The sequence below is a fragment of the Microcebus murinus genome, chromosome 24 (genome assembly GCF_040939455.1).
Source record: "Microcebus murinus isolate Inina chromosome 24, M.murinus_Inina_mat1.0, whole genome shotgun sequence".
NCBI classification, from domain to species: domain Eukaryota; kingdom Metazoa; phylum Chordata; class Mammalia; order Primates; family Cheirogaleidae; genus Microcebus; species Microcebus murinus.
The window spans coordinates 20,063,734-20,091,577 of NC_134127.1; the positions used below are offsets into that span (position 1 = coordinate 20,063,734).

Here is a 27,844-nt window from a genome sequence, read left to right on the forward strand (position 1 = left end):
TCTATTATTTAATTTAATATAACTTTAAGATTTTTAAGTTATGAAAAGGTTAAATATTAAATGTAACTTACTTAAATATAGTATAAATATCAAACCAAAAATGATCTATAAAAACAAAATTAAAAAGACACATAAAACAGACATATAAGCAACTACATTGTTAATAATTAGGCCACAGCAGAGCCTTCCCCACCATCTAGATAGATCAATGTCCTGGAACCCGCCAGGTGGTCCTCGATGGTCTCCTTTTCGTATCTTTGCTCAGACTGTCCATGGCCTCCAGCAGGCTGCACCAAGGCCTTCCGCCCCATCATGCTGACACATCACACCAGCATTTCATACAAGGCATCCTCCAGGCCCACTGCACAGCCTCTGCCCACATGGATGCCATTGTCCGTCAGTCCCATGAGCCTCATCAGCAGGTTCTAAGAGTTAAAGGGAAGACATGTGGGAAGTAGTGAAAGAACAGCCTCAGAGCTAGGTGGAGAAAAGCCACGGAGATAGGTGAGTGGGCACTCGGTCCAGGGGATGCAGAGGATACTGCATCAGGCCTAGAACCCTAGAACCTAGAGAGCTCCCCTGCGGGGTGACCTACTGCTCCAGTGTCCCGACCTGCTCCCCATCCACAGAGACCCAGTGCACACTGTGTGGACCCAACCTGCACCCAAGGTACTATGGGGGCGTCAAGGTCACCAGAGAATCCAGTACTCGGGAAGGGCTGCAGCCCCCTGGGGAGGATGGAGAAACACTGTGGAGGCAGAAAGCAACGTGGGGTATGAGCTGGAGGGTGGGGCAGACAGTGGGTGCAGCAGTGACTCAGACTAGGGAAGCTACTTGGCTGCACTTGTCACAGGGGGCAAGTCCCAGGGTGGCCACGCCTGCACCTGCAGAAAGCCCAGGGCCTGGGCTGGGAGGGTGTCTAGTTCACACCCAGCTCTGGCTCATTCCCAGGGCCAAGTGAGACGACAGAGTCTAGCAAAAAGTCAACTTTAACATGGAGCAACACCACCCAGGCCAAGCCTGTGTGTGCAGAGGTGCTGCACACTGCTGACCTTAGGGACAGAAGGCAGCCAGAAAACACAGCATCATATTCCTAACAGTCTCATTTAAAGGAAATGAAAGGAAATAAGTGATATTATTTTAATGTAAGGTACTAACTCAGTATATATAAAATATAATTTTGATATGCAATTAATGTATAAAAATGATCACTGAGATATTTTCCTTTCTTTCTTTTTATTTTTTTTTCCATCAAATCTTTGAAATCCTGTCTGCAATTTACACCACTGCAGCTCAGCAAACTGGGCCTGGACACATGTCGAGTGCTTAGTCACCTCCTGGGGCCAGTGGGTGCTGTGCAGGGCAGCCCTTGAACAAGGGAGGAGGGAGGAGGTGGCCGAGGGCGAGGACAGAGTGGTTAGGGTCCTCGTTAGGGTGCAGAGATGGTGGGGTAGAAGATGTGGGAGGGGGCATTTAGGGTCCAGTGACGATAGCAAAGGCTCCCCTGCTTCCAGTGACAATAGCAAAGGCTCCCCTGCTTCCAGCCTTGAATGCTCTGCAAGAGCCCTATCAGCTGTGGGGACGGCAGTTGGGACACTGTCCCTTTTCCCCGTCCTCCTACTGCATCACCAGGAACAGAACACTTACCGTCAGTGGGGTCGGCGCTGTCTGCTGGAACCAGCAGCCTCTGCCTGTGAGAACCTTCAGCTCCTGCCTGTCCCGGGAACAGGCTGTGGGGACACCCTGGGTCGGAGTCAGGAATCCTGGGATCCAGCGCGGCCTGACAGCCAGCCGGCTGTGCCACCTGCAGCATGTCACTTTCAGGGCAAGCATCGTTCTGAAAGTTCTGGCATCAAGACAGGAAAGAAAATCAAGACAGCAAGACTCTTAGAAGAGCCCAACACAATAATCCTTATGTTAGATAGGACTGCATATTTTAAAAAGCCCCAAGGTTTAAACAGCAATACTTAAAAATCACTACATCTAGATGAACATTGAAACACATAGTAGACACAATAAATTAGAAAATGGAATCACAAAAAGACCCAAAATACAAAGAAACTTTGACAGGGACTAGGAATGTTTATCTGAAAAAGAAAATCAAAAATCTTGACTAAGTCATAATACAGCACTTGACTTCAAATACTATCTTCTTTAATAAGAGAACTATTGAATATTGAAAAGCTCTCAATCCTTCTTAGATTAATTTATTAAGGTAATATTTCAAAAGTCCAGTGATTTTTTTTTATTGGAGGTGTTGGAGAAAACCTTATAAAATAATTCTAAATTTTATCTGCACAAAAATAATTAATTCTGAAACAGTAAGAAAGGGATCTTTGCTCTCTTAGATATTAAACCATACTAGAAAGTTTCATTTGTGATATATCCTTTTCATGTCAAGAAAGCACATGGATATACATCTGCATGTATGTATATAGATGGTATTTGCATAAAAAGTTTACCCAAGAATCAAAGGAAATTGTCTATTGGAGTTAGCTGAAATAAAAAAGGTTGGGGGCAGAGGAGGGGATGGGTATATACAAACACAATGAGTGAGATGTGCAACATCTGGGGGATGGTCACACTTGAAGCTCTGACTCGAGGGGGGAGGGGGCATGGGCAATGCATGTAACCTTAACATTTATACCTCCATAATATGCTGAAATAAAAAAAAAGGTCGGGGGCTACAGGAAGAGTTCAGGGGGCTCTCGCTATGACAAGTAACTTTCTGTCCTATGGAGGAAGTGTGGTTATGCTGTAACCACTTTAAAAAGATGTTCTAAGTAATTAATCATCAGGGGAGAATTAGTTGCATTTTTTGTTTGTTTCCTTGTTTATATTGTCTTTTTTATATACAAGCAGTCCTTGGGTTATGGATTTGTTCCTGAGAATGTCTCTAGGTTGGAATTGTCTGTAACTCAGATCCTTGAATACCAGCACATACTCAGTAATAATACTAATAACATTACTATAATGGCTCATTTGTGGTACCGTGTTTCCCCGAAAATAAGACCTATCCATAAAATAAGCCCTAGCAGGATTTCTAAGCATTTGCGCAATAGAAGCCCCACCTTGAAAATAAGACCTAGTGATGGGCGTGGCTGCGCAGAGCATCTGCACAACCCATGCATTTTGTTTCGGAGCAATAAAGAAGGCAAGCAGCCCTTCTTATTTGTCCCATTGTGACAGCTACTATCCCAGAGGTGACCAGAAAGGTGCAAGCAGCCCCACCAACAAGTTCGGCTCCCCTGTCAGGTCCCGGCCATCCTGTGCGTGCTGCAAGCTGAGGCTTTGAGGGCAAAGTCTCCTCAGTGAAGTGAGGAGTGGGACGCTCTGCTTTAGGTATTGTGTGTCCCCAGGGGGAAGAAGGAAAGCTGTGGCTGCCATCTTACTCAGCACTGTGGGCCTCTCTCACCCCCCACAAACACCAGGGGTTAGGGGAAAAGCTAGCAAGCAGTCTCCTACTGAGCCCAGAGATATCATTTCTGCTCCACTGTGCAGATTGGACCCAGTGCTCACTGGATCTCTGATAAATAAACCAGCCCTTACACATCAGCTTTGCTGGCCTATCTATGCTTTTCCTGAGTATCTGTATCCCCAGACAAGATGAGTGCAAAAAGAAAGAGCTATTCTGTTGAGTACAAGAAAGAAATTGTGGAGGTCTGCAAGGGCAAGAATCTTACAGCTTTCTGCAAAGAGAAGGTGGATATCCAAATGGTCCAAAAATGGCGGGCAGAATATGATAACCTCAGTCTACATGTGGATAGAGGAAATGCTAAGAAGCACAAGTGTGGTTCAGGTCGGCAACCTTTATTTCCCGAGCTAGAAGACATGATTGGTGAATGGATTGCTGACAGGAGAGCAAAGGCTTTGGTTGTGCGCAGGGCTGATATTCAAAGATTTGCCCTTGCAATGGCAATTAGAAATATCCCCAGAAGATTTCAAAGCATCACAACACTAGCTGGATGCCTTCCTTCAGCGATATGAACTGTCTCTAAGAAAATCGACGACACTGTTTAATTTGGAAGATGCTGAAGTTATTAAGCAAGCACTTGCATTCAAGTCCTTTGTTGATAGCATCGACTTTTCTAAATACCAACTTTGCAACATGATTGCTACGGATGAAACTGAAGTGTTTATGGGTCAAGGAGCCCAAACAACAATTGAACAGAGGGGTGCCTCCTCAATCTACGTTCCCTCCATTGGTCATGAAACTTCACGCGTTACCTGTATTTTGGCAATCCGTATGGATGGAAAGAAAGTCACACATCTTGTCATCACTAAGGGCAAGAAAGATAAGATTGAACGTGTTTCCAACACGTTCTGTTCCAACACGTTATGTTCTTGAAACCGAAAAAGGCTGGTGCACACAAGCAGTTATGAGGAAGTGGCTTGATTTAATGCTGCCACTTGTTTTGCAAGGTGGCCAAAGATGTCTGCTAGTCTAGGATTCAGCCAGCACTCACTGTTCAAAAGACATGAAGAACTTCCTTGCAGAGAGAAGAATAGATCAAATAATGATTCCTGCGGGAATGACTGCCTATCTGCAGACCCTTGATATTGCAATAAACAAGTCATTCAAAGACCATTTGCGCATGGAAATTAATGACTACATTGAAAATAGAATGACAAGAAATCAGTGTGGAAACTTTGTGAAGCCTAGCCTGCAAGAGGTCTTGATTTAGGTGAAGAAGTCATGGGATAAAATCACTGATAGTGTTGTTACCAACGCACTCCGAGCAGGTTACATGGATAAGAGCTGCTCATTTACTGAAAGCTCTATTGCTCGACATGAGAGATTGGGGCCAATGGTTCTAAAGGAAATAGAGTCGAAAGAAATTCAGGATGGTAGAAGTAATTTAAAATGTTCAAAAAATAAAAAAAAAATAAAAAAATAAAAAGAAATTCAGGATGGAATTTGGGGTTTGGAGAGTTATGATGATGTTCCAGAAGACGACAACCCAACTATATTTGAATAAATGTAGATGGTTGTACCGTACTTAAAAAAAAATAACACATCCCTGAAAATAAGCCCTAGGGTGTCTTCTTGAGGAAAAAGAAATATAAGACCCTGTCTTATCTTCAGGGAAAAATGGTAGTAATAATGCACTGTAATACTGTAGTAATAATAATGTTAATAGTACCCCTGTATGGTAATATTAATAATAAGTTACAGAAACTGTTGTGCTCTTTCTTTTAATTCCTAGGCTAATAGGAATGTTACTCTTATTTTAGTCTTCTCACCAAATCAATAATAACCTTTCCACTTCAGTAATTAATCCACTATGCTGTGTAGCAATAACTGATGCTTTCACTGGGGCACTGCCTTTCACACGTCCCATCATTCTCACTTTATCCTTTATAATTGTCCCGATAGTCTAGTGACGGAAGCCTAATGCTTTCCCTAATAAATGATGGTGTCTTGGCCTTGCTCCGAACACTTAATTATTTCTACTTTCATTTCTGTTGTCATTACATATCTCTTCCCTGCAGCCTCACCTGGACTTGCAGTGAGCTTTTGCTTTGGAGCCGTGGGCATCGAGGTAAACAAAGACTCACAAAATCAAATTGAAAAGTTAAGACGAAAGAGACGCTATGCGTACATGACTGTGTACATAAGACCAGCTACTACTGTAAAGAGCTGCACCAACGGGCTGGTTATGCCCCATGTGGGTCTGACATGCGTGGAGGACACTAGTTCCTGAATTATTAATTTAATTATTTTAATTAAATTCATAAGTAAGGAACACTGTACGTTGGGTTGTCCCTACCCCAGGCACTGCTTCTATACATATATATTTTCTTTTCTATGGACTTGCATAGAAAACCTTCTCTTTATTTAACAAAGAATGCGGTATAGACCCAAGGGAGGAACAGAAAGAAACCGCCTGGGTGGAAGAGATCATGGTCCACGTACACATTTGACATGTGGCAAGGGAGGTTACAAAGGCAGAGGGACATGGAAGAGTCAGTTGCTTGGTGGGCTTGGAACAAAGAGACATACACTCAGAACAATTCCTCACTTCATATTGGATCAAAAAACAAATTCCATTTCTATTGCTCCATGCCAAAAATCAAATCGTTAAAAAGTAAAACTGTAAGAAACTAGATAATCTCATTTTATGTTGGACGGAAAGACTTTCTAAGCTTAAGAAAAATGAAAACTTAAATGTATACACTGCTTTAACTACTACTACTCAATATCACATCAAAACTGATTAATTGGTATGAACAGTAATTGGATGTGTGTGCATATGTGTATATAATAAAAAAGGACTTCCAGGCTGGGCACAGGAGTCACACCTATAATCCTAGCACATTGGGAGGCTGGGGCAAGAGGATTGCTTGAGCCTGGGAGTTCGAGACCAGCCTGAGCAAGAGTGAAACCCTTTCTCTAAAAAATTTAGCCAGGCGTGGTGGCTAACAGTCTATAGTCCAAGCTACTCAGTAGGGTGAGGCAGGAGGATCACTTGAGCCCAGGAGTTTGAGGTTGCAGAGAGCTATGATGACACCACTGCACCCTAGCCCAGGGTGACAGAGACTCAAAAAGAAAACAAAAACAAAAAAGAAAGAAAAAGGCACTTCCACACATTGACTCAGAAATTCTACTTCCTTTTGGAAGCCTCCCTACAAACATGATTAGAAATCTGGAAAAGGATTTACTTTCAAATATGTTCAATGTACTAATACTCTTGGAGGAAATTTAATGCTTCTGCTGTCAGGAGCAAGGGCTCCCTAGGTTCTGCTAGGAGCACACGGCTGAGATCAGGCCGCCCTTACTCAGCCATCGACAAACCCTGGGCACCCTCTCTGCCTGCACCGCTCCAGGCTCTGGGGACACAGTCAGCACAGGATAGGGATTAGAAGAAGGCCCCGCAGAGTGGGTGGTCACCATGTTGGGGCAGCTGCTCTGGCCCATGCTCCCTGTTGCCTACAGTCCCTCTGTCCCTAAGGCTCCACTTTACCCTGGGTCAGGACAGCCGAGGCACCGTCCTCGCCCTGTACCTACAAAGTCCTGAGCCAGAAGCAGGACCGGGACACGGAATGGCTGACCCCACTCACCAGCAGACCCTCTGACTTCCCTGGAGATGTTACAATGACACCTGCCAGCACTTCTGGCTCCTGGCATTCCATTGTCTGCTGAGAGTCCATGGTGGAACAAGAGTCTCTGTTGCTCAGGATCTCGTTGCAGGAATTGTCCTCATCCTCAGCCCCTCCTGGGGACCTCCCGTAGCAGGAGAACTTGGGGAGGCAAAGAGCAGACTCAGGAGTCCACTCAGGGCCCCCACAGCTCCCCCGGGCACTGCTGCTTCTGCCGTCCCTACCCCTCCCAGTGGGGTCACCCCAGGTGGGCAGAGGCTGAGCACATCCAGCATGTGCTGCTGGCACCACGCCGCTGGTCACACCCATCCCCAGGGAGCAGAGCTGCGGGGTGGGGGTGTCACCCACGCTGCAGGAAGGACAGGGCTGCAGCACGGCCCACTGGGCTGTGGGGTGCCCAAAGCAGCCATGTGCCCTCACGGTCAGCCAGAGCCCCGGCCACTGCAGAGAGCCAGCACAGCATGCAGGACAGTGGGGACACCCCACCCAGGGCTCCGTGTGGGCAGGAAGCAGCTCCTGAGCACCCGGTACCCCCAGGTCCTAGAGAAACCAACTCACTCTCACCTTCCTCTTGAGGGCCTTGCAGCATCCTGGAAGAGAAAAGGGGTCTCCTAGCAAGGGGGAGGGGCCCATGTAGCACCCCCTCCCTGAGGGCAGTGTCCGGGCAGGGCTGGGCTAGTGGCTGAGACACTGGACAAGCAGCCCCGGCCTGGGGACAGGGATGGGACCTTTCCAACTCTGGGGCACCCTCAGGAGGGGCAGGAGGAGAAAATAGAGTAAAAATAAACACATGTGAAATCTGTGTGGTTCCGCGCTGACCAAAGCCTTATGAACCCCCTGGGCACGTCTGGTCCTGACCCTGGTCCCCAGTGGAGGAGCCGACGTCCTCTCTGCCCTGGCTGGCCCTGAGATGGAAGGGGGAGGGGCCGCCCCGCCCTCCAGACTTGGAAGAGGAGGGCTCCCCAGCCCCGGGAGAGGGACTGATGACATCCTGGTCTTGGATGGGGCGGGGGTGCACATCAGGTGGGAGACAGAGGGACCACCACAGGGTGACAAGGACTTGGGGGACAGGGGAGGATGCTTCTGCCTGTGAAGCAGAGTGGGGGAGGGGCAAAGAGTACCTAGCAGCCCCTCCCTCAGCCAGCACATACCTGTGCAGGTGCACCAGCAAGAAAGACCTATCAGCACCAGCGATAACACCAAAACTCCGACCACAATAACAATAGCTTCGCTCTTTCCTGGCTGGAGCCCACTGCCTGAGGAAGAGAAGGGAGAGGTGGAATTGTCCGAGCTGGTGGTCACTGACCCTCTAGGACTCGGGGCTTCCCCAGACGTCTTAGTACCTGATCCTTTGGGGACACACACAAGGTCACTCCAGGGTGTACAAGTTCTATTCTCGACCATGCCATCAGGGCACCTGGGTACACACAGGGAGGAGACGTGGGATTCCATGAGGGAAAGCTGGCCAGATGAGATGAAAGAGGAGCCACTCTGCCATCCACTGTCCTTGAGCAGATGACAGAGATAAGACGGGCTTCTCCTGTCTCTGGGATCCCCCTCTCCCTTGCTGAGTCCAGGGAAAAAGCTGAGCACGTGAACTGCAGCCCCTCAGGCTCACTGCTCCGTGGTCAGGGCTGCGGCCTCCAGGAGCCTCCTCTGCTTGGCACACTCGGGGCTTCCCTGGGCCGCAGCGGGCGGGGGGTCCTGAGTTAGCAGGACCCTCCCTCCAGGGCAGGGGGAGGCCCGCGTGGCCACAAGCTGAGCCACATCCTTCAGCCAACCCTAATACCACTGAGCTCCCGTCCCTACCTGTCTGCACGTCCCTCCCAGTCACAGCAAACACTGGGGTCAGAGAAGAGTCATAACTGTTGGCCCCTAAAGCCCCAAATAGGGACAAGACAGTTCTTGAGGGACAAGGGGCAGGGTGAGGACAGCTCAGTTGGCTCAGGTCAGGGAAATCTAGAAGGAGCTACACCCATGGCCTTATTATGAACTCTGTGGGCCACTGGCACTTTTGTCTGCATGATCCCTGCTTGGATAAAATAATTATTAAAAATTGCATTTTAGGACTGAATTGGTTTAAGGATAAATATTAATACATCCCAGGCTGGATCCTTTGTACGTAAGATTTCAAAATAAAATATTTCATAGACCCCTAAGGATATCATAGGCCCTAAGTCGTGCCCTCCTGTGCCCAGTGGGACACGTGCCAGGGAAGTGTGGGCAGGGGCTGCGGCAGCGGGCTGGGGTGGGGACAGGCAGATGGGCCAGGATGGGCCACTTCAGTCTCAGGACACACCACAGGGTCAGGGATGCCCCAAGAGGGTCAAGACCCCATGGAGTTCAGGGGACAGAAAAGGCTACAGGGAAATGGGTCTTTTGGGGTCAAGCCTGCCTGTCCTGTCTCACCGAGTGTGGCACTTCTGGCAGAACTCAGGGGAATCTTCTCCCCGGAAGGTGCCTGCTTTGCACTGACACTCTCTGTTTGCGGTCATGGTGCAGGGACTGCTCTCCTCTTCATCTGCAGACAAAGGAAAAGTCTTTGGGGATACGTTTCCTTGCTGTGTCCCTCACCCCTTCCTCACCACCCTGACCCCTTTCCACTCAGCTCAGCTCAGGTCACCAAGGAGCTCTGAGGGCCAGTTTCTGCACCAATGCACTCGGGGCACACAGAGGACAGCCACCCTTCAGCTGTCACCAATAGTCAAAGTCATACAAAAGGCATCAACATTCATTATCTCTTGCATCAGGTTAGGGGAAAAAATTGTTTAGATAATATGGTCCGTAGGTAATAAGGGACATGCAGGTATGGAACCTGAGAGACCCTGGCAGGACAGGAGCCCTTGGGTGACTTCCCTAAAGCCTGGCCCGTTGGTGAGGAGGAAGGGGCCTGAGGAGATGAGGTTGAAAGAGGCGGAGCCACCTCCAGGAGCCAGGAGCTGGGTGGAGGCCCGCCCAGGGCCATAATTTGGTCATGGCTGAAACCCAGCCCTTTCCCCTGGGCCACATCTTCCCCATGCTTTAAGTTACCCTTCGCCCTCTTGCAAGGGTAAAAGACTTCCCTCCCAGGTGGCATGCATCATAAAAATAATTTCTGTTTTATGTATTTAATGACCCAAAGATATAATCATGGAACAACTGGGTATGAAGACCAAGTGGGACTGGAATCCAGGTCTCCTGGTTTATTTATGCTACAAATTTCTTATCATCCTGCTGCGTTCCATGTTCAGGCTTGGGGTCTACATCTACCTGAATTACAAATGGAACAAAGTAGGCAGGAAGGGAGGGCATTCCGATGAGTGGTGTAGTCTACTCCATAAATGCAGGAGGGACAATCTCTACTATCTTCCGACATATGGGTTCCTGGGAGGGGAGAGAAAAAGCTGATGAATGAATCTTGACAGTTCAGCCTTTGTGAACTTTGGCCTGGGCTCCTCCTTCTCCGTGTTCTACCCCTAGACAAGCCCTCCTGAGCACTGAGGGTTTGCCCTCTTGAAAGGGAGGGGCAGCCCCTCCTGTGGTGCCCCGTAATGAAATCCAAATCTATAAATGGTTCTAAAAATCACTGCATGCTACTCTTGCCACCTGTAGAAGCCCTTGGGCAGCAGGCGATGTATTTCCATCTCCCACTGTGTAGAAACAAGTGTGAGACAAACAGTACTCAAGCAGCCTGGACAGGCACAGCTGCCACTCCTGGGGCTAGAGGACCCCACAGAGCTGAGACACCCGCTGCCTTCATAGCATGCCTAGGGAGTGCCCCCATAAGGTCTTCCATCTGTGTCCTGTCTTGCCTGCCCCCTTCCATGAAGGAGTGAGCACTAAAAATACCAATTGGTTCTTGGCAACCCTTTGCTGAAAACTTCCAACAATATGAATCACCCACAAAATAAAACCCAACTCCCTCCATGTGTAATCTGCCCAAACTTGTTCCCTGCCCTCTCCTCCCTCCACTCACCCCAGCTCCTGTCCCCTGAGCACTCACTGCTGTCGGGCCCTCTCAGGAGTGCTCTTCCAGGCTCTAGGCACTGCTGGTCCTACCAACTTTGAGATGCCAGCTCAGTGTCACCATCCCTGGGAGGCCTCACCAACCCCATCTCTGCCCCACTCAATGAATCCTCAAGGTTCCTGCCAGGCCTCTCTGACTGTCATGTTCATCCCTTCCCAGAAGGGATCCCATCCTCCTGGCCGCACTACACAGCGCTTGACTCACCGAAAGCATCCCATAAACCCCTGTGCAATAACGAGCCAGGAGTTCAGGAGGCAGAGCCTGGAAGCTTGTGGAGCAGGAGAAGAGGAGAAAGGATCATAGAATGTACCTGGTGGACACAAACCGTCCTCGGGGCTGTGCCTCCATCGCTGGGGGGCAGGTGTCAGCTGGGGAACCCCATCCTGCTTGGTGGTGGCAGAGTCAGCTAGGACCTGTGGGGTCAAAGCAGGGACAGACATGAGTGGCTTCCAGACTCTCACCCCTCCCAGGATCCATCTCACCTTCCCTTCACCCCAGGTGCACAAACTAAACAGAACCTCTGTCTTTCTTGAGCTCTGAACTCTCCAACATTCTTTTATATTTATGTTTGTCCCTTCACATCCCAGGACTGGCCACATAACCTCCACTAGCAAAGCTCTTCTTTATCCTTATCTCTTATTATAATAGAAAACATGTTTATTCCAGAAAATGTGCAAGTAAAGTTTTTAGAATAATACAAAAACCACAAGTGAGATTCTCAACTAGAGCTATTAATAGCATCAATATTTTATGTCATGTAGTTCCACTGTTTGACCATCTATATCAATAGGCTCCCTCTTTCTCTCATTCTCCAACATACACACACACACAAACACACACATGTTCTTAAAACTGGAGGTTCACTGTATGCAAACTTAAAAAAAATTGGGATCTAGGATCAAATATTAAATAGTGAGCTTCTGATTTTAAAAAAAGCACCTAACATATAGAGCAGTGGAATAGAACAGAGGAACCCAGAAAGAATGCTCACACACAGTCATATATTGCTTACAGACAGGGACATGCTATGAGAAATGAATCCTTAAGCAATTTTGTCCTTGTGCAAATGTTATAGCGTGCACTTACACAAACCTAGAGGGTATAGCCTGCTATACACTGAGGCTATATGGTATAGCCTGTAGCTCCCAGGTTACAAAGTGGTGCAGCATTGTCACTGTCCTGAAGACTGTAGACAATTATAATACAACGGTAAGTATATGGGCATCTAAACATAGAAAAGGTACAGTAAAATTATGGCATTATATTCATAAAAGGCCACCATTATATATGTGATCCGTCATTGACCAAAACATGTTGTTATGTGATGCATGACTGTATATGGTCAAATTATACCTTTGTATTAACTTTTTGACAAAGGTACAAAAGTCATTTAATGGGGAAAGGACAATCTTTTCAAATAATCATTTTGGGAAATCCGGATATTGACTCATAAGAAAACAGTAAGCTTGTATCTTTGCCTTACATATATACAACAATTAACTCAAAATTAACTCAAAATGGATCAAAAATCTAACTATAACAGTGAAAACTATAAAACTCTTAGAAGAAAACACAGGCAATTCTTCATGACCTTCGATTTGGCGATGATTTTTTTGAATATTACATCAAAAACATAGGCAACATAAGAAAAAAATAGATAAATTCGGACTATGTAAAAATATAAAAATTTTGGGCATCAAATGACAATCACCAGAGTGAAAGGGAAACCCACAGAATGGGAAAGACATTGGCAGATTATATATCTGATAAGGGTTTATTATCTAGAATATATAACGGATTCCATCTCATCCATCACAACAAAAATCAAACAATCTGATTAAAAAATGGGCAAAGGACTTGAATAGACAAGCTTCTGAATGACCGATGAGTCAAGAACAAAATTAAATGGGAAATTGTAAAATATCTTAAGAAAATGAAAATGAAAACACAGCATACCAAAACTTATAGGATGCAGCAAAACAAGTTTTAAGAGAAAACTGCAATAAAAGCCTATATTCACCCACATTATCACAGGTATCAATATTTCATCCCTTTTTATTACTGAGCTGTATTGTGGAATTAGTATTATAATATTAATGTAAAATATAAAGTACTTGAAATAATAAATATCCATTCATCACCACCACCCACTCTTCTGCTGTAATTGCCTTAGGTACGTGAATGTGTTACAAACCCCACAAGCACTGTTATATTATTTGACAATGTATCTTTTCAAGAAATAAGGAGGAAATAATACTTCTTTATCTGTGCTTTCATATTTCTATTTCTAACAATATTCCTCCCTTCCATAAGATTCATGTTTCCATTTTGTGTTATCTCTATTTAGACTGAAATCATCACTTAGCCTTTTGTGCACCGCAGGTCTGCTGGCAACGAAAAGTCCATACCGTCTCAGAAATCACACTCAGATTTCAGATTCCTAATGCTTCTTATTTTTGTATTTTTTTTGAGACAGGGCCTTGCTCTGCTGCTGCAGCTAGAGTAGAGTGGCATCATCATGGCTCACTGCAACCTCAAACTCCTGGGCTTAGCCTCCACATAGCTGGGACTACAGGTGCATGCCACTTGGCCCAGCTAATTTTTCTATTTTTTGCAGAGATGGGATCTTGCTCTTGCTCAGGCTGGTCAGGAATTCCTGAACTCAAGCCATCCTCCCTTCTTGGCCTCCCAGATTGCTAGGGGTACAGGCAATAGACACTGCACATGGCCCAGATTTTTAATTCTTAATTCCATTTTATGCCCATTTACTCTTTTTTGTTAATGACCTGAGACAACTCTCAGATTAGGAAAACTAGAATCCACCCTGAATTGCTTTTCCTCTGGCCAAATCCATTGCATCACTTGCCTGTTTTACCATGATCGCTGCCCCCAGACCCATGTTGGCTGCGGCTTCCTCCTTCAGGATGGTGTAAACTGACCACACAACCTAACCACTAGCACACATCGCTGGTGCTGCCCGGGCCACTGCTGAGGTCACCCATCTAATCCACTACACACTGGGCAACCAACTGTCTTTGAAGTACTGATTGGGTCAGGGATGTCCCTGGGGACTCTGGGTCTGGACTGTCCTCAGCATCCTATTCACATCCTCTGCTCCCTCCTCAACCCGCCTGGCATACTTTCCACCTCTCCCATTAAACACACCCTGTGACCGCGATGAGTGACATCTGCCTTAGTGCAGGCCTCCTGGAATCCAAGTTAATCATTCACTAAGGAAGGCACATCTGACATCTGGTGACCACACTGTGCAAGGAATCCTGGAAGATCAGGGACAAGACTCCGCCTTGCCTTTCCTTAGGGCTGTTCCAGTTCCCAGGGAGGTGAGGCCAAAAATCACCTCAAAGTCGATGAAGGCGCAATGAGTCTAGAGGGGCTGCCCAGGAAGAGGTGACAGATGCCAGTGATGGCAGGGGACTGGTGGACATAGAGGGAAAAGGCCACACAGAAAGGGCCCCAGAGGAATGTGAAGCCAGAGTTGTGGGACGGGGGGGTGAAGGCAAGTGAGGCTGGACGAGGCTCTGTAGTCTGTGGGCGTCTCTGACTGAGGGAGACTGAGGCTGCAGCCAGAGAGGTGAGGTCGCGTCAGTCCACAGACCTGGCTCAGGGTGGGGTTTCAGAGTGGTTAAGAGATAAGGAAAATGAGACTGGGAAGAACAGAGGCTTATTCCAGTTCTTGTCCTGCCTGGACTCTAGAAAACCTGTCCCCTCCCGGTCCCCGGCAATAGTAATTGACAGGTAAGTTTCCTTGTTGGGTGACTGCCGTAGTTGGGCCTCCGCTGTTCTATTCCATCGGTCTGTCCTTCTTTGGTGACTCACCCACTTATGACTCACGCATGACTGGTCAGGAACGCCGAAGCAAAATGGAGACCCCATCTCTACAAAAATAGAACACTTAGCCAGGCATAGTGGCACACACCTATAGTCCCAGTTATGTGGGAGGCTGAAGCAAGAGGATCTCGTGAGCCCAGGAGTTGGAGGTTGCAGTGAGCTATGACCATGCTGCTGCACTCCAGCTGGGGCAACAGAGAGAGACTCTATCTCAAAAAACCCAAACAAAACAAAACAAAAACCAAAAAACCGAAGTAATCTCTTTTTTCTTCTCTAGATCATCCACACACTCTTATAGCTGCCCTGGATGGTCAAAGTTCCTACATAGTCAGGTTGTTGTGAGAATTATATGTGTTAATATGTGTGTAAAGTGCTGAGAACAGGGCACGAGAAGCACGTGCAGTGATTAGGCACAATCATGGCTCCCAATGATATTATAATCAGCCACACCCTCCTGGCCAACAGTAACATAACCTGGCGCCTGGAAAGCACACAGGCTCCCCTCTGCCAGAGTCAAAATGGAGGAAGGACATCCCTGGAGTCGTCATAGCCTCTCTGGAGGTAAGGGGAGGCAGGGTGGTGGGATTTCCTGCCTCCTGATTCATTTAGGTCCCTGGTGGGCCTGGCGTGGTGGCTCACACCTGTAATCCTAGCACTCTGGGAGGCCGGCGGATTGCTCGAGGTCAGGAGTTCAAAACCAGCCTGAGCAAGAGTGAGACCCTGTCTCTACTATAAATAGAAAGAAATTAATTGGCCAACTAATATATATAGAAAAAAAATTCGCCGTGCATGGTGGCGCATGCCTGTAGTCCCAGCTACTCAGGAGGCTGAAGCAGGAAGATTGCTTGAGCCCAGGAGTTTGAGGTTGCTGTGAGCTAGGCTGATGCCACGACACTCTAGCATGGGCAACAAAGCAAGACTCTGTCTCAAAAAAAAAAAAAAAAATAGGTCCCTGGTGTCACCTCCTCCACCAGCTGTGGGCCCCCAGAAAGCAGAATTCCCACAGGGTTCATTTGTCCTCCCCCCACCCCAGGCACAGACTCTCCCAGAGCCAAGGGCTCATCCTCAACTTCATGGGTGAACAACTGTCCCTCAGGAAACATGAGGTGAGACTGGTGGTGGCCTCAGTTCATGGCCTAATGACAGGCTCCAGGCTGCAGCACAGGGAGGGGACCACAGACAGGAGCTCCCAGAGGTGAGTGCAGGGCAGAGCCCTGGAGAAGCAGCAGCACAGAGGACTCAGGAGCCCTGCAGAGGGCTCACCCAGTGCCTGCTGAGACCCCTGTGTGCCTGAGGGGAGCCAGAAGGCGGGCAGAGACATCAGACATTAGGGGATGGCCAGCATGGAGGCTCACCCAGGGCTGGGAAGTGCTCAAGTTCCCTTTCCCGTGGTGGACACACCTGATGACAGGGTGCTGCCCAGTTGCCATCAGAAGGGAACCACTGTACCCTTAGTGGTTTACTAAATTAGTCCCTGAATAAGGCAATGAAGATAAGACAGTAAGTTACAAGTTACTATCAGATGATCAAACTGATCCCAGTACGCAATACACTTTAAAAGGCAAAAGATCTATACGGTTTAAATAGAAACCAGAGTATTTTAAAAGAACACAACTAGGCTCAGGTGTGGTGGCTCACAGCTGTAATCCTAGCACTCTGGGAGACCAAGGTGGGAGGATGGCTTGAGCTCAGGAGTGGGAGACCAGCCTGAGTATGAAACCCTCCCCCGCTAAAAATAGAAATATTAGCTGGGCCTGGTGGGCCTTGAGTGTGAGTGAGGTTGCAGCGAGCTGTGATGACAGTTACTGTACTCCAGCCCGGTGCAGTGGCAGCGGTGGGGAGGCTCCAGGTGTGTGTGTGTGGGGGGGGCAGCGATAGTTTGTAAACAAAATAAAAACGTAGCTAAATTCAATACCCAAGAAGTAAAATAATGCAGGGGTGGGGGAGCGTAGGGAAGAAAGAGAGAAAGGAACGGAGAGGTGAAGGAGCAGAGGGAGCAAAAATGGAGTGAAGAGGCAGACCCCCAGGCTGCGGGTCCTGGTGACATGCTGGGCAGTTCCCACTGGGCCAACAGAAACCTGGGTCCTGAATTCACTGCAAGCTCGCTTCTTCCTGGCGCGCGGGACTTGGCGCTTCCACGGACTCCGCCAACAGGTTCGTCCCGCCCGGACTTGCCCAGCCACATGTGCTCGAGCAGCACCCCTCTTTTTGCCCTCATCCTCTGTCCCCTTCTAGCACCAGGCGCGCTCTATTCCAGCAACGAACCCCGGTGGGGACTCACCGATGGGACACCGACGACCAGGAGGACAAACATAAGGGTCTTGAGGTTCCAGAGCAGTGACCCGGGTTCTGGGACGCGCCCTGCCCGGGCCAGTCCCATGGCGAGAAGGAGCTCTCCCGTCGCGCGCGCAAGCGCTGCAAGGAGGAACTCCGAAGTGATGGAAGCTGTGTTGGCGCTGATTACTGTCCTCCCGGCATTGCATCTCAGGACTGTACGTTCACACAGCCGTGATGTTCACCCGGACTGAGACAAAGCGAAAATTTCCCAACACTTGGATGCCAATAGAGAGAGAGAGCGCGCGAATGAAACACGCCCAGGGGCGGGGAGGGGAGGGACAGGCAATCTTCATTTTTAACAAAAATGTTTTAACAAAAAAGAAAAAAACAAAATAAAAAATATAAAAATATTTAGAATCCCTTATAGAATAAGAATATAAAGAAAGAAAATATTTTGTACAGCTGTACAATGAGTTTGTGTTTTTAGCTAGGTGCTATTATAAGAGTCAAAAAGTTAAGGCCTGGAGGGGTGGCTCATTCCTGTAATCCTAGCACTCTGGGAAGCCCAGGAGGGAGGATCCTTTGATATACAGATATAGATAGATAGATAGATGATAGATAGATAGATAGATAGATAGATAGATAGATAGATAGATAGATAGATTAGCCGGGCATAGTGGCGCATGCCTGTAGTCCCAGCTACTCAGGAGGCTGAGGCAGGAGGATCACTTGAGCCCAGGAGTTTGAGGTTTCTATGAGCTGGGCTGATGCCACGGCACTCTACTGTAGGCAACAGAGCGAGACTCTGTATTTTTACAGCAACATGAAATGGACTAAGACAGTGTCACATTCCCAAAATCATCAAATTCAGATTTCTGACCTTGTCAACACAGGTGACCCCTTCCTTCACCTGGAGATACACTGACCTGACAAACATAAGCTATTTAATAAGCTTACTAAAAATAAGCAGCATTAAACGCGGGTCCACCTAATATTACATAAACTGTTGTTTAAAAAATTAATTCTGTAATTATTTTGAGATGACAAAATGTTACTGGTTTCCTGAGTTTAGTATTAATTTGTTAAATGAAAACACTTAAAATTGCATGACACCTGTAATATCAATTTGTCCCTTGGGTATTTGGCGCTTTTTTCCCCTTATGGTATAAAGAAACTAGAAGGCTTTCCCCCCTCTTACCACATAAGGAAAGTATCATAATAATAGAAGAGTACAATTGGCAGGAGCCTCAATCAACTCAGAAAACTGGCAGCACTTTTTTTTTCCATGCTGAGTTACCACTTCAGAAGCACCCTTCCTGAGGGAAAGGCGAGCCCGTCCCAGCTAGGCCCTTCCTAGCTGCGCGATTCATTTCTACACAGCCCTGAACCTGTTGATTCGCAAGCGACTGGCAGGAAACTGCTCCCAGGCGACACTCAGGAGAGAGGAGCTCAAAGGAACAGACAACAGCGGAGGGCAAGTTACTTTTCGCTGGCTGCGTGTTTAATCGATTTGGTTAAGACAAGAAGGAAGGAGTGGGAGAGGAGATGAGGGAGGGAGGAGGAGAGTGGTGTGGGGTGGAGAGAGGAAAATACTCCCCTCCGGCTCCCTCGCCATCGCTCCCCTGCAGCGAATCAGTGTGGCTCCCGGAGTTTAGCCCCAAGCCTGCTCCCCAGTGTCGTGCCATAATCCTGAGAAGTAGAGAGGAGAGTGCCGCGACATTGAAGTCCCCGCTCCGTCCCCTGAGCCCAAGGCTTCTGTCCCTCGCGGCCCCGTCGGTCCTGCGGGGGCCAGGGAACCCCAGTCTCCTCCCGACTCCGACGACGGGTTCGTCCTGCCCGGACATGCTCAGTTGCAGGTGACGCAGGTCAGGTGCCCCCTTTATCCCCTATTCCCCTCGCCCCCTCCCGGACTCAGGTGCGCTCGCTCGGAGCCCGGGACTGCGGCGGAGACTCACCGATGGCAGGACACCAACAATGACGAACACAGGGAACATAAGTGTCTCGGGGACCTGGAGACCAGGCCTGGCTCCCCGCGCCAGCCTGGAGTCTGGGGCGCACCCTGCTAGGGCCCCCGAGCCTGCCGGTGAGCTCTGTTTCTGCTGTCCCATGGCGTTAGGGAGCGCTTCTGTCCTCGGCCCCCGCAGGGCCAATCCTCAGCGCAGAAACGTCCCTGCACTTTGCCGGGTGTGTGGCACTTGTGCCCCGCACGCTGCTCTTGTGTTCCCACGCGCTGCTCTACCGGAATTCGTTGTGATTGCCCAGCATTCGAGGTCTCGCCTACTTTCTCTTTTTTTTTTTCTTCCGTAAATGACGGTCCTCGAGTCCGCCCAGTTTTGCACCAAGAGTTGCGCAATCCGCAAGGGTGCAATTCTGAACAGCTCGCGCTCTGTCATAAACAGGAAAACTAGGTTCAAGAGGCAGTATTCGAGGCGCGACCTCATCCCGTCCCCTTTTCGGGGCACCTTCTGCTCCTGTTCAGGAAACTAAATTGTCTTGCCTCCTCTCTCGCTGCCTCCCACCCCCTCCCAGCTTTTGTTTCCCCCCTTCCTCAATGACCCGGTACTGGGTAAAGTCACTGTGTTTGGAGTCGCTTTGCCACTCTGGTCCCGCGCAAGACTTCCGGGGCAGGCGTTGATTTTAGCATCTCAGTAGCCGGATGCTGGCACTGAGCAGGGGCTCAAAGAACGAATGGGTGGATGGAAGAAGGACGCAGAGGCCGTGACCGCGAGGTCTGAACCCAGAGTCACTCAGACTCCCACGCCCTACTGCCATCACCACCTTGCGAGTAAATCATCTTGCTTTTGGTTTCAGGTTTTTGTTCATTTGTTTGTGACAGTGTGTTGTTCTGCCTCCCGCGCTAGAGTGCAGGGGCATGATCATAGCTCACCGCAATCTCCAACTCCTGGGCTCAAGTGATCTGTCTCAGCCTCCCTAGTAGTTGAAACTACAGGCGCTTGCTACTACACCGGGCTAATTTTTCTATTTTTTGTAGAGAAGGGGTCTCAACTTGCTCTAATGCAGGCTGGTCTCGAACTCCTGGCCTCAGGGTTCCCAGAGTGCTAGGATTGCAGGCATGAGCCAGAGGGTCCCGCCTGGTTTCAGGTTTTTAGGTCAATTCAATGTCACTTCAACCCTACTATCCTGGTGTCAGGCAAGCCCAAAGAACCCAATTCTATATTTCTTCTGGACTTTCCATCCACTTAGATCCTTGAAAGCCCAGTAGCAAGAGAACTGCGGGAGACAATCTGACTCATGACAGGCACAGGTCCCCACATGGGTCAGTCCTTCCAGCGGCCCCTCCACACCCAGTACTGTTCCAGGCCCAGGGCGCATGAAATCCAGCCTCTCGAAAGCCACTCCAGGCTAGGTCCTGCCTTGGTGATGCTCACAGGGCAATTTAGGGGGTGGGGAGTGGGTAGGAGGGAAGGGAACCCCAGGGCGCCTCCAGCCTCAAACTTTTTATCAGCTTTGCCTTATATGGGTTGAGGGTCATTTTTTCCATATTTTATAGTTGTTTGGATATCATTTGTTGCACAGACTTTCTTTCTGCACTGAACAGCCTTACCGCATTTGTTGAAATTCAATCGTCCATATACACATGTGGGTCCATTTCTGGACTCTTCTGTTGATTTTTATAAATATTTGTCTATTCTCATGCCAATAGCACATTGTCTAGATGACTGTAGTTTTATAGTCGGTCTTGAAATTAGGCAGTTTAAGTCCTCCCACTGTTTCCCCCTCCCCAAAATAGTTTGTATTTTCACATACACTTTGTATAGAATAAAATTTTCAATTAAAAAAAAAAACTTGCTGGGATTTTCACTAGGATTGCACTGAATGTATTGATCAATGGGAAAAATTGACATTTTAACAATATCGTGTCTTCTGATCCATGAAATGATTTATATATTTAGATCTTTACTTAAACTTGACAATATTTGTCAAGGTTTCAGCATACAGATCTTGCACATCTCCTGTAAATATATTTATAAATATTTTTGATGCTATTGTTAGTGGAATTGGTTTAGATTCTTTTATTTTCAAGTTGTGTATTGCTTCTACATAGGAATACAATTGATTTGGGGACATTGGCCTTGTATACTATGATACTGCTTGTCGTGGCCCATTTGCAGGACGGAGGATGAACACAGAACATAAAACGCAAATGCGCAGAACACAGAGAAAAACACAGACACACGTACAAACGGTTGACTAGAGTAATAATACACCAGGTCCGTTTTATTTTTATACTCTAAAAGATTAAAGTTAGTTCCTTGTACATAACCGCCCAGGCATTGCAGCAATGGCCATAAATTCTGGAATACATAGCCTTAGGGAAGCAGATATCCCCTGGCTCAAGGTTTCCAGGTGGTTGCTCTAGGCACTAGGCATAGATAAAGGACTGAGATTAGCAAGGATGGGCAAGGTGAGCCACAGGGGGCATTTCTCATCTCCAGCTTCTCTTAAGGTAACCCCCTAAGATCTTCGGCTGAACCCTGGCGACTGTGCCTGGCTTAGGTCACCCCTCCCTTGAGGAGTCTTACCCGTCATTGACTAACCAGCCATCTTATGGGGTGTACGTAGCAATCACAGGGATAATATGTTTATTGTGTGGCCTCCAGATCCCCAATGCCATGGGGTGGGGCCGCTCTTGCTACTCCCAGCTCAGGTCCTTTGTTATGCCTCTAGACAACACCTTTGTTTATCACAGGGAGCCTGTCTGGAACAGATTACTTTCAAATACTCTGGGCAGAACACTTACATTACTCACTAACTTTAATTCTTAAACTAGGAAAATATATGTCAGTTCCCTACAACTGCTAAATTTATATAATATTTCTAGCTGCTATTTTATAGATTATTTGGGATTTTCTATGTAAGCGATCATATTGTCTGTAACTAAAAACAGTCTTTGTTCTTCCTTTCCAATCTTTATGCCTTTTATTCATCTTTCTTGCTTATTCACCCCATCTAGGACTTCCATTACAGTGCTAAATAGAAAGCAGACATGCTTGCCTTATTCCCTGTCTTAGAGGAAAAGCATCCAATGTATCACCCTTTGATATGATGTTAGTTGTAGTTTCTTCAGAGATGCCTGCTCTGGTTTGAATGTTCCCTCCAAAACTCATGTTCAAATTTAATTGCCAGTGTAAGGGTATTGGGAAGTGGGGCCTTTAAGAAGTGATTAGGTTATGAAGGCTCAATCCTCATGAAAGAATCAATGCCTGTTACGTTAGGGTTATGGTGGGTTAATTATCATGGGAGGGTGCTTAATAAAAAGAATATGTTTTGGCTGGGTGTGGCAGCTCACACCTGTAATTCTAGCACTTTGGAAGGCTGAGTTGGGAGCATCGCTTGAGGCCAAGAGTTCAAGACCAGCCTGAGCAACATAAAGAGACCCTGTCTCTACCAAAAACAGAAAAATTAGCTGAGCATGGTGGTGTTCACCTGTTGTCCTACCTAAATGGAAGGCTGAAGCAGGAGGATCACTTGAGCCCAGGACTTGGAGGTGGAAGTGAGCTATAATGACACCACTGCACTCCAGCCTGGGCAATAGACCGAGATCTTATCTCAACAAACAATAATGATAAATTAAAAAGAATGAGTTTGGCTTCATTTCCTCTCTGTTACCTGAGTTAGAAACACCTGCCTTTCTGTCACGGGATGACTGTCACCAGATGCTGGCTCCATGCTCTTGTACTTTCCAGTCTCCAGAACTGTCAAAAATAAATTTCTTTTCTTTATAAATGATGCAGTCTGTGGTATTCTGTTAAAGCAGCAAGAAATAGAAAAAAAAGGAATGCACTTTATGAAATTCATTTCTATTCCTAGTTTGCTGTGAATATTTATCATAATGGATGTAGAAATTTGTCAATGATAGTTTTGGCATCTACTGAGATTATTATGTGGTTTTTCTCCTTTATGCTATTAAAATGATTAATCAAATTGACTTTCAAATGTCACACCTACCTTGAATTCCTGGGCTGAATTTCACTTGTCATAATTTATTACCTTTTTTACATATTGCTAGATTTGGTTTGCTAATACTTTCTTAAGGATATTTTTGTCTCTATATTCATAAGGGGTATTGGTCTGTCATTTTCTTTTTCTGTTATGTTTTCATAAGTTTTGACAATATAATAGTGTGGGGAAAAAATACTTAGGAATGAACTTCACCAAGGAAGCAAAAGACTTATATACTGAAAACTACAAAATATTTAAAGAAATTAAAGAAAACATCAATAAATGGAAGTATATCCTTTGTTCATGAAATGGAAAACTTAAGATTGTTAAGATGTCAGTAATACTCAAAGCAATCTATAGATTCAATTTGATTGCTATCACAGTTCCAAGAATGATTCTTTGCAGAACTAGAAAAACTCATCCTAAAATTTATATGGAATCTCAAAAATTCCAAATAGCCAAAACAACCCAAAAAAGAACAAAGTTGGAGGACTCATACTTCCTGGTTTTTAAACTTACTACAAAGCTACAGAAATCAAACTAGTGTGGTACTGGTAGAGAGACACACATAAACCAATGGAATAGTATGAAGAGCCCCAAAGTAAACCCTCCCATATATGGTCAAATGATTTTTGACCCACGGTCCCATGACCATTCAATGGGGAAAGGATAGTCTTTTCAACAAATGGTAGGGGGAATACTGGATATTGGATATCCACTTGCTAAAGAATAAAGTTGGACTGTTAATTTATACCATACACAAAAATTAATTCTAAATGGGTCAAAGACTTAAGTGTAAGAACTAAAACTGTAACACTTTTATAAAAAAAAAAAAAACAGGCAAAAATCTTTATGGCATTCGATTCGATGACAATTTCTTGGTTATGACACCAAGAACACAGATGACAAAAGAGAAATAGGTAAATTGGGCTTCATCATAATTAAAAACTTTTGTGCAACAAAGGACACTATCAACAGAATGAAACTGCAGTCCACAGAATGGGAGAAAATATTTTCAAACCATATATCTGGTAAGGGGTTAATAGAGTGCAAGGAACTCCTACAACTCACTGTGGTGCCTGAACAGAATATAAACACACTGGGCTTCTTCCCCTATAGTTGCCATAGACTATGAATAATGTAATTTTGTCATTCCTCTTTTAGCTAAGTCCTAAAGGCTGTGAATCCTAGAGATAAATACTAGAAATAACTAGATAAGACAACAGGGCTTGCATATCTCTACAAAAATGATGAGGCATCCTGAATAAGCAGGAAAGACGACTTGGAGCATCAGTACAGAGGTGTCAGTGTTTGACACCACTGTGACGTCTGCAGATTATGGCTAGAGTGCGGTGTTTGGGTGTCTAACCAAAAACATATTGGAGCATCAGTAAACAAATATCACTGCCACAGTATGGTGACATTTAGGTGAAATTTTGTTCTTCAGGCACACTGGAACTATTAACAAAAACCTTTTGTAATCACTCCCACTTCTATAGATACTACATTTAGAATCAGGAAGTGTATGTTAGGAAAAGCCCTCAAGATCACAGCTTGACGCACCTATAATTCACAGAAGAGGAATCTGAGAGGAAACCTACTTGCCTGAGATCATACAGCTATTTACCAACAGAGATGAAACCAGAATGCAGGTCTAGGTAATTTCTTTATTTATTCATTTAAAAAATATTGAATGATATCTAAATGTCAGGCTCTGTACTGGATACAAGAGTACAAATTATATACTCACTGATACTTTCCTACTGTCCTCTCACCTGACCCCCTGCCCAAATATTATATAGTTTTACCCACAAATACTTTAGCTGGATCTCCAAATATAAATATTTTTAATAAAACATAACCATCATATCATTGCCCTGAAAATAATTCACTAATATCATTAAGCACCCAGTTAATACTGAAATTATCTAATTGTCTCATAGATGAGGGTTTTTTGTTTGTTTGTTTGTTTTGAGACAGGGTCTTGCTCTGTCGCCCCAGCTAGAGTGCAGTGGCATCATCATAGCTCACTGCAAACTCAAACTCCTGAGCTCAACCTCGAACTCCTGCCTCAGCTTCCTGAGTAGCTGGGACTACAGGTGTGCACCACCATGACTGGCTAATTTTTCTAGTTTTTGTAGAGATAGAGTCTCACTATGTTGCTTAAGCTGGTTTTCAACTCCTAAATTCCCAAAGTGCTAGGCTTATAGGCATGAGCCAATGGGCCCTGCCTCATAGATGAGTTTTTATGATTCATTATGCAAATAGGATCCAATAAGGTACACAATTTCACATTAAAAGTCTCTTTGTTGGCCCCGCATAGTGGCTTATACCCGTAATACTAGCACTCTAGGAGGCTGAGGCGGGAGGATTGCTTGAGCTCAAGAGGTGGAGATCAGCCTACACAAGAGCAATATTACCATCTCTACTAAAAATATAAAAAAAAAAAATAGCAGGGCAAAATTGCATGCGCCTGTAGTCCCATTTGTCCCAGTTACTCAGGAGGCTGAGGTAGAAGGATTGCTTGAGCCTGAGACATGGAGGTTGCAGTGAGCTATGATGATGTCACTGAACTCTACCCAGGGCGACAGAGCAAGACACTGTCTAAAAAAAAAAAAAAAGTCTTTTTTGTTGACAAGGCCATTATTAAGTAGTATTTCCCACAGTCTGGATGTTGCTGACTGCAACTTCAGTTTTCACTTACCATGTTCCTCTACCTTCTGATTTTTTTACCCCCATGAATTAGTACTTAGGTCTAGTGGCTTCATCAGATTCAATTTTTTGACAAAATACTTCATAGGTGGTTCTGTGTACTTCCTGTGGTATTACTTCAGGAGGCACATAAATGTCTTGTTGTCATTCTTTTTGCAATATTAAGATTAATCAGCAGGTGTTGTCAAACTGACCCATCTGTTCTAACATCCCAAGGGTGCTATTTTAGATAAGATGTTCAACAAGGCTTTTCTGAGTAGGTGATATTTAAACTGTGAACTAAAGGATAAAAACAAGCCAGTCATGCAGAGTGGAGGAAGAGTATAGTGGGTGGAAGCCCTGAGGTGAGAAAGAACTTGCCAGATGCCCCATATCCCTTCTTAGGATTAGCAGAGCTTTATCCATTCCCTGTCACTCCCAGGAACTCTTTCAGTCTCCAAAAGGTGAAAGTGGAGAGCTTTCTGCCTGGATGTCTCAGGAAACAGTGGCTCTTTCAGGCCCAGGCAGCCTCAGGTACATAACTTTACTCTCCTGAAATATGCTTAGGTGCAGGACTCATCAGACCCAGAGACCAAGGTAAGAAAACAACCTAGTCTCTCTTATGACATGAACCAACCAGCCATTTTATTGGACATGACAGCATGTCAGAATTGTGCTTTTTAGAGTACAACTTCTTTGCTCACATCCTATACTATTCTTTCCTAGAATGTTCTCCACCGGACTTAAAATAGTTGTGCTTCAAATTTCTCTTCTGTAAAATGGAGACAGAAACAACACTTTACAGAGTTGTTATGAGTATTAAATGAGTACTGACTGTGAAAGTGCTTGGAGAAATCTGACAGAATACACACGTATCGGTGAATATGCATATTTGTATACCCAATCATATATCTCTTTTCCTCCTTCAAAATGCTCATTAAAATTCTTTCTTACCCTGAGTTCCAACTACTATACACCATGAAACTCAGTAATAATGCCTAGTAGACTATGTGCTTTTACACACACTTTACACACAATCATAACATTTCCTTCAAACAACCCTATTTGGAAATATTATTTCACATAAGAGGAAACAGGCTCAGAAAGGTGAGGTACTTGATCAAGGTTGAGTGGCAGAGGCCAGGTGCATATTTAACGGTGGCAATTGTTACTTGGTTTCATCAAACAGGAAACTCCTTTCACTTTATAAATGGGTGAGTTAAGAAGAAAATCAATTTACTCCCAACACACCAGACAGCTTCACTGCTCCTAAAATTCTTTGTGAGAATCTCATCTATATGAGCTCATTTCACCTGCCCTTAAGGAAGGAGGGAAGGCACAGAAGACAGAATAGTAAATGCTAAACTCTGTAGTCCAAGAGAGAGATTAACAATGAGTCAGTCAGTCGAAGAAGGTTTTAGGGAAAAGTTATTTAGAATCGCGCCGGGCCTTAAAGGATCAGTAGGATATTCAGACTCAGAAGGAAACACATCAGGGCAGAAGGTGCGGAGCAAGAGTAGTAGAAGCTTATATATCTCTAAAAATAAGCGTGTGCACTGTCACCAAGCTTGAGTGACGGACTGTTCTTTTTATCGGCTGACATTATCTTAAAAGAAAGATATCTTGGAAGTTTAAATGTCTGAAGTAAGGACGTCTGGTCTAGGAGCGGTAAACCTTGAGAGAAGACCCCTCAGGGAGGTTCTGGAGCTGCTCGAGCCCCTTAGTGGGGACTTTCCAGTCCCACGGTCTGAAACCACAAATTAGAGGCGTAACCGTTTGCCTTTCTACAATGCTTTGCCGGACTCTATGATTCCTACAGGGGCGCAATGTGCATCTACCTGCTGAGCACGCGCGAAGCTCTTCTTTCCTCACAAAGACCGTGGGAGGAGGGGTCGCTCTGAAACAACGTCATCATTCCGCCTCCTGGTAAGGCAAACGCAGTTGACGCATGCGTCT

General features: G+C 46.0%; 2 protein-coding genes across 7 annotated transcripts in view; one reads left to right on the plus strand and one right to left on the minus strand.

Moving 5' to 3' along the window:
• Window positions 1-27,794, minus strand: LOC105857120 (tumor necrosis factor receptor superfamily member 10B-like). Of its 4 annotated transcripts, XM_075997213.1 has the most exons (11): window positions 27,727-27,794; window positions 22,865-23,000; window positions 11,418-11,520; window positions 10,351-10,464; window positions 9,511-9,622; window positions 8,445-8,518; window positions 8,253-8,357; window positions 7,666-7,691; window positions 7,063-7,242; window positions 1,648-1,846; window positions 1-425 (listed from the first exon to the last, which is right to left on the minus strand). In XM_075997213.1, exons 2-11 carry the CDS (start codon window positions 22,922-22,924, stop codon window positions 337-339), a joined length of 1,062 nt encoding a protein of 353 aa, XP_075853328.1. In that variant the 5' UTR covers window positions 22,925-23,000; window positions 27,727-27,794; the 3' UTR covers window positions 1-336. The 4 variants fall into 4 exon arrangements, with proteins under 4 accessions (XP_075853328.1, XP_075853325.1, XP_075853326.1 ...); XM_075997210.1 differs by lacking the exons at window positions 22,865-23,000; window positions 27,727-27,794 and adding an exon at window positions 19,189-19,513; XM_075997211.1 differs by lacking the exons at window positions 22,865-23,000; window positions 27,727-27,794 and adding an exon at window positions 17,238-17,364.
• R3HCC1 (R3H domain and coiled-coil containing 1) overlaps window positions 1-27,844 on the plus strand; it is a 193,043-nt gene that overhangs the window by 137,566 nt on the left and 27,633 nt on the right. The window lies entirely within an intron of this gene.

What these genes read in the sequence shown, in the direction of transcription:
- LOC105857120 (XM_075997210.1), bottom strand. Translation starts at nt 19,341, where the DNA reads ATGGGACAGCAGAAACAGAGCTCACCGGCAGGCTCGGGGGCCCTAGCA. An exon ending in TTGTTGGTGTCCTGCCATCG is followed by an intron (nt 11,521 to 19,188) that starts GTGAGTCTCCGC and finishes TTGACCCCACAG; the next exon opens with GTCCTAGCTGACTCTGCCAC. An exon ending in TTGCTGGTGCACCTGCACAG is followed by an intron (nt 7,692 to 8,252) that starts GTATGTGCTGGC and finishes TTTCTCTTCCAG; the next exon opens with GATGCTGCAAGGCCCTCAAG.